The sequence below is a fragment of the Cricetulus griseus genome (assembly GCF_003668045.3).
Source record: "Cricetulus griseus strain 17A/GY chromosome 1 unlocalized genomic scaffold, alternate assembly CriGri-PICRH-1.0 chr1_1, whole genome shotgun sequence".
NCBI classification, from domain to species: Eukaryota; Metazoa; Chordata; class Mammalia; order Rodentia; family Cricetidae; genus Cricetulus; species Cricetulus griseus.
The window spans coordinates 89,112,769-89,126,810 of NW_023276807.1; the positions used below are offsets into that span (position 1 = coordinate 89,112,769).

Sequence of the window (14,042 nt, forward strand, 5' to 3'; positions counted from 1 at the left end):
TAGTCTGTAAAGTATACATGGATGTGGGGTTAAAGTCTAAAAAAACTAGAAAAAAAGACCAAGAGGGAAAATTGGGCAAGGAGGAAGCCTTGGGTGGTGGGGGCAGGGTAGAGTAAAAGGATACATGAGATACAAAAGAGGAAAAGAGGTGAGAGAAGTGGGGGGTGGGGGGTGAAGGAGAAAGAAAAATCACTGCAACAGTTTGAAAATACCATCATAATATTTAAGACTTGGTATGGTAACTTTAATTATAAAAATCTCAGCTCTGTTCCAATATATCACAAAACACAAGTTTATATGCATTATACAAGAGAAACACGAAGCTATTCAAGCACTGAGAACACATACCCCAGGAGCTAAGCTGGCATAGCAAAGCTGAATGTCTAACACAAAAGTCACAACCACGCAAGCATGACCGCAGACAGCATGAGCTAACTGAGGCAAAGGGACAAGATGAGTGAAAAAAATGGAAAATACTGTGACACGAAACTGTATTGTCTAACAACTTCCTGTAGGCTATAAAGGTAACTTGGTAGTAGATTCTAATTTTATGTAAACCACACATATATCAAATCCCAAACTAGAAATTTTCTTCAATTATCAGAAATAATCTTCAGTTATTGCAATTGAAAAAGTGGTCTCCAGCAGAAAAAATAATGAAGTACTCATAGAAGGCCAGGTGGTGAGAAACCACACTGACTAATGGCCACCAAGAGCTGAAGCACAAAGACAGGAGAGCCAAAGAACACTAAAGCTCAGGGGGCCACTACAATCAAGGGACAGCTGAAATCAGGAGGACACTGTAGGATAGGCACTTAAATTCTGAATGGAAAACTTGTGATATCCAGAAGGCAGATGATAAAAGGAATTAGAAGAAATAAAAAGTAAAATCCAATAGAAATTATTTTGCAGGAGAATGAAAAATAATCTATTAGCCAACAAACTAAGGCCCAAGCCAAATCAGCTTTTTATTCAAACAACATGAAAGAGAGAAGGGAGGGAGGGCCCGACCAATAATATAAAAAGTGACATATCTGATATAACAAAATTGTTCAACAATAAAGAGAAATATACTGATTCTTTTTTTTGGTTTTCTGTGATGGTCTTGATCAAGTTGGCCTCAAATCCACAAACCTGCCCATCCTCCTAAGAGCTTACTTACATTACAGACATGCACCACCATGTCCAGATATCATACTGATTCTTTTCTAAGGAACATAAGAATAACGCATGTAAAATGGCATTCACAGACCACACAGTGATTCTATCTTTAACATCTGATATACTGTTTCCCAAACAACTATAACATTAATAATACTCTCACCATCAAACTTACTACATGCCTGTCACACTCATCTTGTTTCTAGCATTTTAGTGATGAGGCTGACCACAGGGGAATGAACAGCCATATGCCATATACAGCGAAGACACTGATGGTCAGAGACAGTTTTCACCTCTTATAAGCTCATCAGTAATCAGTGAGCTTTGTTTAGAACATCAAGTACAGCATTAAAGAGGTCGCTGTCAGTGTTTGTTCAATTAAATCAAAGATTTAGAATTATTCTCTTAGTTTATCAGTTGGTTTTAAACTGTTCAGAAAAAGCAAAGTTAATTTAAATGAAAAGTAATCGCTATTCATTTTGAGTTTCCTAAAAACTGAAAAAAAAAATTACTACTTACAATAAAAATAAGACTCTTACACATAACTCCCTATTTCAATGTGTAACAATGTTTAAGCAGAGCACTTCTCTAACTTTCAGAATCAATAGTATTTCCTCTGGGGCACACTTTCCCAATGTGCCTAATACACACCTTGAATGTAGTTGTCTGTGGGAATTCAGCTGTTTCCACAAAATGCCACTGGTACAGAATTAATCAAAGAAGGCAAACCAGACAGGGGAAAGGGATGGGGTATTTGGGAAATAGCCTGACTTGGGTAAAGAACCAGAATGACAAGAAATTTGGGTCAGGGCATACATACCATGCAAAGGAATTTAAAGTGTATGTCTTGAAGAGGCAGCTGTTAACTTTTAGTTGAAGGTAGAAAGACATTAGACTTTCTTTGCAGAACAGAACTAGTGGCAGCATGGCATGAAGAATGAAGAATGAAGAAAACTAAAGGTAAAAAACTTAAAGGTAATACATATTGGCTTCAGAAATAATATACAAGAGGGAACTATGACAGTGCCAATGGATAAAAGATTTAAGAGGCATTTAACAGAGATAAATTATAGGATATTTTGTTGTAACATATTTATGCTTTTCACCCCACTCTCCAAAAATCCCTAAAGTCTTCGTGTTCTTCAAACTATACATTAGAAATAATATGGTCTATCTTTAATCCCAGTATACTGGGTAGGCAGAGGCAGGCGGATCTCTGTGAGTTCAAGGTCAGCCTGGTATACAGAGCAAGTTGCAGGACAGACAGGACTATCACACAGAGAAACACTGTCTCAAAAACAAAAGAAAGGAAGGGAGGGAGGAAGGAAGGGAAGAAGGAGGAAGGGAGGGGAGGGGGATGGAGAAGAAGGAAGGAAGGAAGGAAGGAAGGAAGGAAGGGAAGAAAGGAAGGGAAGAAGGAAGGAAGGAAGGAAGGAAGGAAGGAAGGAAGGAAGGAAAGAAGGAAGGAAGGAAGGAAGGGAAGAAGGAAGGAAGGAAGGACGGACGGACATGGTCTAGCTGAGGATGTATGTAGCTCAGTGACAGAGTGCTTGCCTGGCATGTGTAGTACTTGGTTTAGTGCCTAGCACCTAGGAAGAAGGGAAGGGCCGGCTTGGCTTAAAGAAAGTAGACTTTGGTGCAAACACTCAAAACCTTTGATCCTATAGCTAAAGTACTAATAAAAACACATATCCTAAACATAGTTGCAGCTGTCTGCATAATAAATCCAATAGCTTTGTAAAGGCACAGATGAGTAACTGAAGATATGAGGACTACCTGAAGCTAAGTATAAAAACAAGGAACAGATCTGCAATATTTATTGGAATTGTGCAATCAATTCTTCTGACACAGATATATGACTAAACTGAGTCACAAGGAAGAACATAGACTAAATGAAATAGTATACTATTACTATTCTGCACTGGACACGGTACCACATTCTTTTGCAGTTTGTTGTTTTCAGGTACATCAGTATACTGTGGTTTCATCTGCCACTACTTGGTGGGGAAAAAAAGATTTTTATACTGGCAATGTCACTCATTTCCTTGTCTACAGACAGTACTAAGCCAATCTGTGTTCCACAAATAAGTACGATGTGAACTAAACACGAGTGACTTGCCTAATAGCTTAGAATGTAGTGAAATGAACAAAAAAGTATGACTAGACCATTTCCACTTAAGAGTGGTAATCTCTAATAAGGAAAAAGGGGGGAAAAAAACAACACAAAATAGAGTCCTTAGGTTATGTTAAAGTTTTTTTTTCTTTATAATATATGGCACTTTAAAATGAGAATGTGATAAAAAAAAAAAAAAAAAAAAAAACAGGTCTTGGACCAAACCCAGACAGAGGAGAGGCTAGAAACAAATACTAATGTTGGGCAGAATAACAGTACAACAACCAGAAAAACTAGTCACAGAAGCCATGAGAAAACAGAACTCCTAAGTTCCCAGGAAGATCCAACAGTATAAAGAGGAATGAATAGCCAGATATATTAAATGACTCCCTACTAGACTTCCAGACAATGTGTACTGACACAGCAGGACGTGGTGCTTTCCTATTTTAGATAAAGGCTAACCTGCTCATGACATTTATTCAGGATCACAATGCTAAAAAACAAACAAATAAACAAGAAGCCAGAGCCAGAATCCAAATGAGACTCATAACCATTCTAGACCAGCACTAAGAAAAACGTTTGCACTGTAGAACACTGTGGCTGAAAGGTCCCTCCTAAACCTGGTTGAAAATGCAATTGTAGTATTATAAGGGATCTTAAAAAATTACTAGATGAGAAGCCTGCCTCAGTGAATGGATTAGCCTCATTACTGTGGATGAAGGCTCAGGAGAGAGCTATAAGGAAAGCCCAGAACTCCTGGGTAATTAAGTGGTCCTAACCACAATGTGGGTGGAAATATGCAAAGTTAAACTGGGGAGAAGGCTTAACTGCTAAGCATGCCTGCACTGACAGACCCAAGTTCAGTTCCCAGCAACAGGAGAACTTAGGCCCCTTCTGGCCTTACAAACAAAAATAAGGCTTAAAAAAGAAATGCATCCAGTTAAAGCCATTCTGGTGAGGTCTGAAACACAAATGAAACCAGAGCCATCAGCCACCTTTGTTACAAGGAACACATAAACGTTCTAAGATGTCACAGAATTTGGACAAAATTGAAATACAATATACTAGGCCATTGGAAGAAATAAGGAAGCCACAAAGCTTGACATGGGAATGCCTATTCTGCAGGTCCTATCACTGTGTTTTAGAAGAGTGTAACTCAATTTCACAGTTCAGAGAGGAATGTAACTTGCTTTGGGATGACTGGTGTGCTCAATCTCACACCGGATTCAGGTGAGACTCCAGATTTGGACTTTTGAGTTGATGCTAACAGATAAGGCTTCTAGGACACGAAGGGTGAGTCTGAGGGCAAAAGGGGAGCAGAACATGAGGGTGCAGATGCCCTTCCGAGAACGCTCTTAGTGTGTTGACATTTCAAAGCACAGCCTGTGGGAAATCATGAGAGCATGGGCTGGCAGCTTTATAGGAGGAAGAGGCCCCAGCCTGCATACTCTCTCTCCCTCCTGTGATGCCTTCTACCACACGGACACACAAATAACTGTGGCAGACTTCTCTTCACAAATCACTCAGCCTCACTAAGACACATTAGTAGCCACACTGAGCTACTGAGCTCCTGTAACCCCACTGCTGCAACTCAGGAACTGAAACCAGAGTACTGAAAGATTAAAAAGTGTAGTGAGTGAAATAAGAAGCAAAAGAGAGGTAAAGGCAGGGCAGCAGCCAGTCAGAAGCACAGCTAGCATACACCAGTGTATCTGATAAACTCAGTATGAATTGCATATGAAATCCCATTGTTATAAAAGAAAAATTATAAGCACATAAAATTTACATATCCCCTATCACCACTTTAAGTTATTTTTTCATCAAACCTTTTTCCCTTTCTTGAGACAAGATCTCTCTATATAACCCTCTAGCCTAGAACTCACTCTGTAGAGCAGGCTGGCCTTGAACTCAAAAATCTGCCTGCCTGTCTTCTGAGTGCTGGGATTAAAGGTGTGTGTCTCCCATGCCTAGCTTCTATTAGTGAGTGTGTAATAAAGAGAAAAACATAGGAGGCCCTATTTATTCCACCTGAGCAACTATAAGCATTTCAGGGTTGATGGGCAATAGGAAGATGTATTAATCAGTAGTACAGTCACTGATAAGTGGCTATGCTCAAGTAAATGTCCCCATACTTATTATGCAAGCAAACCTGAATAAATGTAGTGGGAGGAAAAGCACGGATGGAGCAGGAGGGAGGGAGGGAAGGAGGCTTGTTATAAAGAGGGGGCTTGGTGGGAGGGAGAAGGGAGTAAGGGAAGGTAGTAGGGGAATACAGAAGCAAATTATGTATGCATGAAGCTGAACAAATAAAAGCAGCAGGCATTTAATATTCCAACACAGTATTATAAATATTACCAAATGTTAACACTAGAGATAAAACAGGCACCTGGGCAAACTAAGTATCTTGAGGACAGGTTTGGCATTCCCCATAAATCCAGCAGGGAGCTAAACCCTAAAAGGCACTCAAATGTGTGCTTGAACTTGACAGACACATCAAATCACCAAGGCAGGCCTCACTAGTACCCAGTGTTAGTATTCAGGCATCTGTGCTGGCCTGTCCTTGGGGTTCTGACAGGATACACCCTCAGCTGTAGCCACTAAGAGCACCACTTGTGCATATTCACTATGTTCCCTTTTAAAAGGGCCCTGCCCACCTCCCATCCTTCTCCGTCTTTCTCTCCCTCTCTGCCCTTCTTTCCTCTCTCCTGCTGCTCCTGTCCTGGGAGGCTGGTCTCTCCTCTTCCCTCCCCCCCATTAAAAACAAAACAAAACAAAAAAAACCCTCTGCTTGAACCCCATCACATGGCATCCTTCTCACGTGCACTGCTTTTCTTAAATTATAACACCCAGCCTCTCTCTTCTGCATAAATGTATACACTAGTTCTGCCTTTCCATTAGCATTATTAATGTATTCTTTCTGGTCCTTCCTCTGGCTGGTTTTATGACAGTTTGTTAAGGCTGGAGTCATCTGAGAGGAAGGAGTCTCAATTGAGAAAATGACTCCATTCGATGGGGCTGTGTGCAAGCAAGCCTGCAGACATTTCCTCAATTACTGAGAGATGTGGAAGGGCCCAGTCCATTCTGACTGTTGTCACTCCTGGGCTGGTGGTCCTGGGTTCAGAAAGCAGGCTGAACAAGCCAGGAGGAACAAGCTAGTATGCAGCTCCCCTCCATGGCCTCTATATCAGCTCCTGCCCCCAGGTTCTTGCCTGCTTGAGTTTCTGCCCTGACTTTCTTCATCCCCCAAGCTGATTTTTGCCATGGTGTTTGATCACACTATGACATTTCTCAAATGAATTACTGTAATTACTTTTATGTCATTTTATACTTACTATTTATTTTGGTTGCATGAAATACCTTTGCAATACTTGCTCACTATTTCACTCATCTTAGCCAATCCTCTTCCCCTTCCTCCCAAAATGCCTCCCTTCTGTCAGGCCCTATGTATGTATGCAGTCATTTAAGCCAGTGGATCTCAACCCCTTATGGGGAAATGACCCTTTCACAGAGGTGGCAAATCAGGTATCACCATTACATTCATAAAAGTAGCAAATTTAACAGTTACAAAGTAGCAACAAAATAATTTTATGATTGGGGTCACCACAACATGAGGAACTATATTAAAGGATCTCAACAATATGGTTGAGAACCATTGACTTAAATATTTATTCCATGTACGAAACATACTTGTCTAACTTTCAGTTTAACATGACAAGCTCCAATTCTACCCACGGTCCCTGCAAATAACCCAACTGTGTCCTTCTTTATGGCTGAGTAGAACTTCATTGTGTGTATATGCCACATCTTTGTTACTCATTCAACTGCTGATGAGCACACAGGCAGGTACCATACCTGACTACTGTGAAAACGCTGCCTTAGATTCTTCATGTATACACTCAAGAGCAGTGTATGTAACTGAATCATGCGGTAGTTCTATCTTTTTAAGGTTTATTTTTATTCACGTGTATGTGTTCTCACTCCATGTGTGCATGCTGCCATGCACATGTGGGGGAAGGGGGGTCAGAGGACAACTCTGAGGAGCTGGCTCTCTCCTTCCACCAGGAATGAACTCAGATACCAGGCTTGCATTTTCAGGCAGCACACACCTTTACTCACTGGGCAAAAGCAGCTCTACTTTTAACTTTTCTGAACAACCTCCAGAGTGACTTCCAGTGGCTGCTCCAGTTTTATGTAAGTGTTTAATTAATCCCCTTATCCAGATTTACCTACTAAAATAACTAAACAACTACAAAGCAATCTCTCTTAAAAATGTCATTCTAGGGCTGGAGAGATGGTTCAATTCCCAGCACCCTCGTGGCAGCTTACAACTGTCTATAACTCCAGCTCCAAGGGAACTGACACCCTCAAAAGGACATACAATAAAAAAATTTACAACTTAAAGGCTTAAAAACAATGGTTTAAAATGTATTTAAGAAAATGATTAGATTAGAAGAAAGGACATATGATAGGTAGGATTTTAGTTGGGGGGTGGTAGGGGAGGAAGGGAGGGAGAAGGGAACTGGGATTGTCATGTAATTCAATCTTGTTTGTAATTCAAATATATTTAAAAAAGATAAAAAGAATAAAAATACTAGTTGTAAAAATTATAAAAAAAAGAAAATGACACACAAATATCTCAACATCTAGTATTAATTTTTTTCACATTTCTCTCCCACCCTTACTCTACAGCCATACTCAACACAGATGTTTCTCAACTTTCCACGGATTTAACTGACTGATACTGTACATAAGTTGATAGCATCCTAAATCTCAAAAACACATTTAACAATCTAATCTATTGAACACTCAACCTAGCCTACCTACAGCCAAGCAAAAACCACAAAGCCCATTTCATAATAAAGTGAATGTCGATAGTAATTTGCTGAATACTATATATGGAATGAAACAATTGTTACAGTTTACTGTATGCTTAATAAAAGTATGGTATCTACTGAACACATCATCCTCCTATAAAAATCCTAACAGAATCCAATGTTAGGCTCATCTGCACATTCCACCCTTGACTGGTTTTCTACGTTCATGCCTCTATGATTGTGAAGCTTCCTATGTGGAGTGCCCCTCCCCCATGACTGACAGTTCATCCTTTCAGGACAGTCTTCCCAGGAAGGAGGCTAAGTGACTCTCAACCCAATCTAGTTACCTGTTCCCCCACACCACATCAACCCAATCTGAGTTACCTGCTCCCCCACACACATGCACTCACTCTTACCCTAAATTAATTCTGTTGAAAGCACACACCAGACTCCATAATCACTGTTAGTTTACCCACCTTGATTTTGCTTAGAGATAATAATCAAGTTTTCGACGTTTACATTGTTAGTGATGAGAAGATTATCAGACCGAACAACAATTTGAATAAGTAACAGTCTCTAAGCAGTGGCTCTTAAATTTTAGCATAAAGATCACCTGAAGACCTATAAAAACTGAAGTGCTTGGCTCCTTGCCAGGCTGTCCTAGGGTAGGACACACGAAGCTTCCAGATGACAGTGATCTTGCTGGTCTCAGAACCACATTAGAGAGTACTATTCTAAATGCATACATACTCTCTTCCCACCTTCAGACTATGAAACACCTTCATCTTCTCGTAGGTGCCCTCACAGCTTTATTCTGCAGGCTTACTACTTTTTAGACCCAGCACAATCCTCTACCTCACAAAGCTTTCTCTAATTTCCGATTCATTGTGTTTTTTGTCTAATTTCTGCCAGGCTTTATTCACAACATACATCACGTGTTATTTCACACCACTGACATTTGTCTTGTTTCCTACTCACACAAGCCAAGAAAATTTATTTTAATATCTTTACAACAAAGAGGACAGTAAGCAGTGACCAACAGATGGAGTTTACAAATATTCTTTGGTATGAATGAATGAATCCCTGTTGCTTTACCCAGACTGAAGTCCACAGTCAGCCTTTCTTAATTCTCCTTGCCCAACTTGACATACTCATCCTCCCCTCCTGCCTGCAATAGATACCTTCCATATTGCTCATCCCTCTCATTGCTGACTGATTTTTATCTGGCTTCTGTATTTCATAGCCTGATGCATTTTAAGTTTCTCATCCACTATGGGACATACTAAGAGGAGACACTGTCTCCTCCAAACTTAGATCAATTTAAACTCTATTGGCAAAAAACAGGTACACACACACACACACACACACACACACACACACACACACACACAGAGTTTGTGAAAACGGAAACTAAGTAAAATGCTAAAACTGACTAATGTTTCTTTGAAATTTAAAATTGTCTTAAAACTTAAGACAATTCTCATATACATATCCACAACAAAATCCATAGTACCACATAGTACCAATTTTGCTTATTTGTGTGTATGGTGAGGTGGCAGTTGCGTTGCCAGTCCAAATTGACGTTGGCCTCATGTTTCCTACTTACAAAAAGGCAAGAAAACTCATTTTAGTAACTTCTACAATGGTCTGCTGTCAAACAAATTTCATTTATCAGTTCTCTCATACCATGTGGGAATGAGATCAAACTAAGGATCAAACTCAAGTCATCAGGCATCAAGCTTGGGTGGGGGGGAGCATCTTTACCCACAGGGATGTTGCAACAGCCCAAATCAAACAAAGATACAAACCACCTGAATTCAGGAGCAATTAATTCCAAGCTGCTCTGTACTCACAGACCTTAAAATACACCCAGCCTACATCGTTCTCAATGCTTAAAAGCTTTATATTCAAATACAGTGAAGGCAGGAACAGACTTTGACTCATGTGGCAAGTGGAGTTAGCTATAGCCGAACTGCCTGGAACTTGCTAGATAGACCGGTCTGGCCTCAAATTACTATCAGCCATAATACTAATATCTGGCTCACAAGTGTGAAGTTATAGGTGTGCGCCACCACACCAGGCTTAAATTAACTGCTTTTAAAGCAGAAATAAAACACTCGTCAGAAGTGAGCCTTCAGAGGGCTGGGAACAATCAATAAGCTCCTTAGCCCACAAGCCTGGGGGCCCTGAGTTCTGGTCTCCCCAGCACTCCTATAAAAAGCCAGGCAGGGCAGAACACACCTGTAATGCCAGTGCTGGGGACGCAGGGACAGGTGTCCCTGGAGTTCACTGGCCAGCACAGATCAACCTCGATGTTCCAGGTTCAATGAGAGAGAGCCTTCTGGGAAAACTAAGGTGGTAAGCACCTGAGGAAGGCACCCAAAATCCACCCCGGTCTCCACAAGCATGTGAGCAGGCATATGTGCATCCAATTGCTCAAACGTGCACACACAAAATTCCATAAGAAATTCAAACCCCTTTGCTTTCTAATTTAATCAGTGATGGCAAATTAAAACTATAAAACCTATAAGAAAATGTAGCAATTCCATGGCACCACTAAGACTTTATATTTTCTGAAGGTAATGAATTTTTCCAGAAATGTAGGCTCAACTTGAAAAATTAACCAGATCACTGAGAAGCCCACCATATTTTCAGTTATCACTGTTCCATATGGCAAATCAAGTTATGCACACGGTCTTGCTATTTCCAAACCAATACTATTTGGATCACACCAAGACAGTCCTATGTTAGGACAGAACTGGGAGGATGGAGAACAAGGCAAATGTGAACCAAGAGTTTTAAAGGCAGCTGAAAAGGCCAGGAAAATACTGACCTAGAAGACATTATAAAGTGTATCTTAAAACATTGTAAATGACTAGACAACAGAGTCACAAGAAGATAGATAAGGAACCTATGAGTCAATGGGCTGAGCAAGCAACACAGAAGCCTAGAGTTAATCTTCAGTCACAGCAATACAAATTGAAAAGAGAGAGAGAGAGAGAGAGAGAGAGAGAGTTGGAGAGAAGGCTCAGTGCTTAAGAGTACACACTGAACTAGCAGAGAAACTGGCTTCAGTTCCCAGCACCCATGTGGGAGACCACAACTACATGTATCTCAGAATCCAGGGAATCTGGCAGCCTCTTCCAGCCTCCTACGGCACCTATACTCTTGCACATAGCCCTTTCCCCACATATACAGTTAAAATTAAAAATATTACTTTAAAAAAAAAAAAACACTGCAGTGGACATGATCTTCAAATAAATGTGTACAAAGTTCCATTAAGCCCCCAAGGCCACAGGGTGAGGTGGTTCATGCCTTTACCTGCTGAGGCATCTTGTCAGCCCCCAAGTCATGTGGTATTTCTTAGCTTTAGTTACTCTGGTGCTATATTATACCCTAATTTGGCAGGTTTGTCAGTGCTGCAAACTATAAACCACATAACTGTCTTTAGGCATCCATCTGAAGTATGAGTGAGAAGGGAAGAGGCCTATTTTGAACAACTTGGTCTTTTCATGTTACTCAGGCTATATAGGGTGATAGTATACAATTTGAGAGATGAGACTGAAGCAGGCCAGCAATGAGCTCCAGGCCAGTCTAGGCTACAGAGAAAATAGAGTCAAAATAAATAAATAAATAAATACATTAAAAGCAATTCCTAACTTCAAACTACTACAACTGTATTATGAACAGATATTGAGCTTTCTTAATGTTCTGTAGTGGTCTGGAAAAGCCTAAGTTTTGTAACCCTCAAAAATACAAGACATCGAAACAGCTTCCCAAATTAAGAAAAAAATTATTCTACATATAAAAACCATGAATCGGTCATTAAAGCTGCTCCTGACATGGGTCTTAACGAGGCCAATAAGCCCCACATTTTAAATAAAAGCTGACTTGACTATTTTAACTTCACTTTCTCTCATCTCGACCCCCTAACTGGTTTTCAATAGCAATATTAGTCTATTCTCTAATCCACATTTGAAGCATTTAAATCTTGCATACTAAGAATCATTGTGTATAATTAAAAGGCGCCAGTATCCCCTGATCAGTCGGAAATTCTTTGATAAGTATTCAAAGACTTTTACTCAAAGTATTGCAATCCAATGTCGTGTTTGAGTAACTGACACATACACGCAGAGCGGCAACGTTTTTCTATGAACACAATTCTTGATTGCAAAGAGGAAACAACAGGGGCCAAGTGGAGCTACAGAACCAGTAAGGTAACAAGCTAAAGGCGTCATAGATTTCTTGGCTGTGGTGACAGGCAGGAGGCACACCCCTAGCGTCAGCCAGAAACACTACATGGTGAATTCCACCTAGGGATTAATGTGAAAGTAAGGAAAGGAAAATTTAAATCGCCATGGTTCAAAAACGACTACCCCAAGCACCGGACCAACAAAGCTAACAAAATAAAAAATACTAAGAAAACATTAACAAACCAGTATAAGTACTTCTCCAGGGCCGAGCTGCCCGGTGTCTCAACGAATACACACACTGGCCCTTTCATGTTCACCAACGCAGAGAAAAGCAGCCTCGAAAGAAAGCCCCTTAAGGTGACAAAACAGCAGGGAGATAAATATGAAAACGAGCTGAAAGCAAGAAAGTGGAAGGATTCCAGCCAAGGCTCATTGCAGGAAAATGGAGAGTGAGTGGGAGGAAGCACAACTCTGGAGAAGTGGGTCTTACATAAAGCGCCATTTGCCGCACACTATCATTTCCACGGGATTTCAGAATCCCCAACCTGGAAACCAATCTGGGGGCGGAAAGTGGGCTCCACGTGGAGGAGGGTAGGGAGGGGGCAGCCCCGCGGGGTAGGGGCTCAGCAAAGGCGGAGCGCGGCGGCGGGGCTCGGGTTGCTCGGAGGCCCACCACGGGCTTAAGAGCCCGGGGGTGGCGAAGCTGTGGGCGATGAGGCCCGGAGGCGGCGGGGCTCGGAGCGCGCGGAGGCCGTGGGGCTTGCCGGAGGCTTGGAGATATCTAGCTTGCAGGGGGGGGCGGGGCGCGCGAAGCCTGGGGGCGAGCAGGCTGGGGGGGGGGGCTTGCCAGGGCCTCGCAGTTTGCAGAGGCCCGGGAGCGCCCAGAGCGTGGGGGGGGGGGCACAGGCGGCGCGGACGTCGAGTTTTGCATCAGCAGCCGCCAGGCCTTTGGAATTTTCTACAGAGGAAGCCCTGGGCCCCTCCCTCGCCCGACCCGGGAGCCGAGGTCTCACCATCTTGCTCGGCGGGCGGCGCTGGCGGCGGGCGGCTATAGGTTTCGAGGGACGCGGCGACGGCGGCAGGCTGTCCGGCGCCGGGCGGGTTGCAGCGGGGCCTGGACCCGGGGCGAGGCGGGCGGAGTCCCGGTTGGAGATGTGTCGGAGGGTGAAGAGGGTTGCAACCTCACACGCACTGACGGCCCCGACTCGCTGCAGCGGCTCGCGCTGACCGCAACCTCAAGGCACGGAACAGGGCGCGCAGAGGGCGGAGCGAGCGCGGGGCGGGGCGGGGTGGGGCTTACGGGAGGCCGACATCCGGGAACCCGCTCCCGGCGGTGCACACGCTTGCCAACCGGAATGCATCTAGAGTACCGCGCTACGCCCCTGACAGAGCAATTTGCGTACGGTGCGCCGGGGCGGGGGCACACGTCTTGACGTTAGCGGAGGCGCGCTTCCTGCGATGTGACTGATGGGAGGGGCAGAGGAAAGCTCCTGGGAGGAGGAAATGGGGCGGCTAGCTGGACAAGGCACAGAGTTGCCCGGCTCTTCTGGACACTGTGGCACCATGGCGAGGCACCGCCAAGACCACACTGTAGACAGGCGCGCGGTTGAAAAAATAGGACAACCAAAGCTAGCTGCACTTTGAACTCTGGGGAGCCGCTGACAAGAGTGGAAAGGGTTCTTCTTCCCACTCCCCCAGACACTTCCTCCAGGCGGCCCTTCAGCTGGTACAGAAGCCTTTAAGACAAACAGATTGCCCACT

The 14,042-nt window shown here is 42.9% G+C and overlaps 1 protein-coding gene across 1 annotated transcript in view; it reads right to left on the bottom strand.

Moving 5' to 3' along the window:
* The window catches only part of Ppp3r1 (protein phosphatase 3 regulatory subunit B, alpha), a 43,510-nt gene extending 29,969 nt beyond the window's left edge, over positions 1 to 13,541 (bottom strand). Inside the window, exon 1 of the mRNA XM_027388078.2 lies at positions 13,295 to 13,541. Coding sequence (XP_027243879.1) covers positions 13,295 to 13,297 — 3 coding nt within the window. The 5' untranslated portion in view covers positions 13,298 to 13,541. The remainder of the gene's footprint in view (positions 1 to 13,294) is intronic.
* Between the last annotated feature and the right edge of the window lie 501 nt (positions 13,542 to 14,042).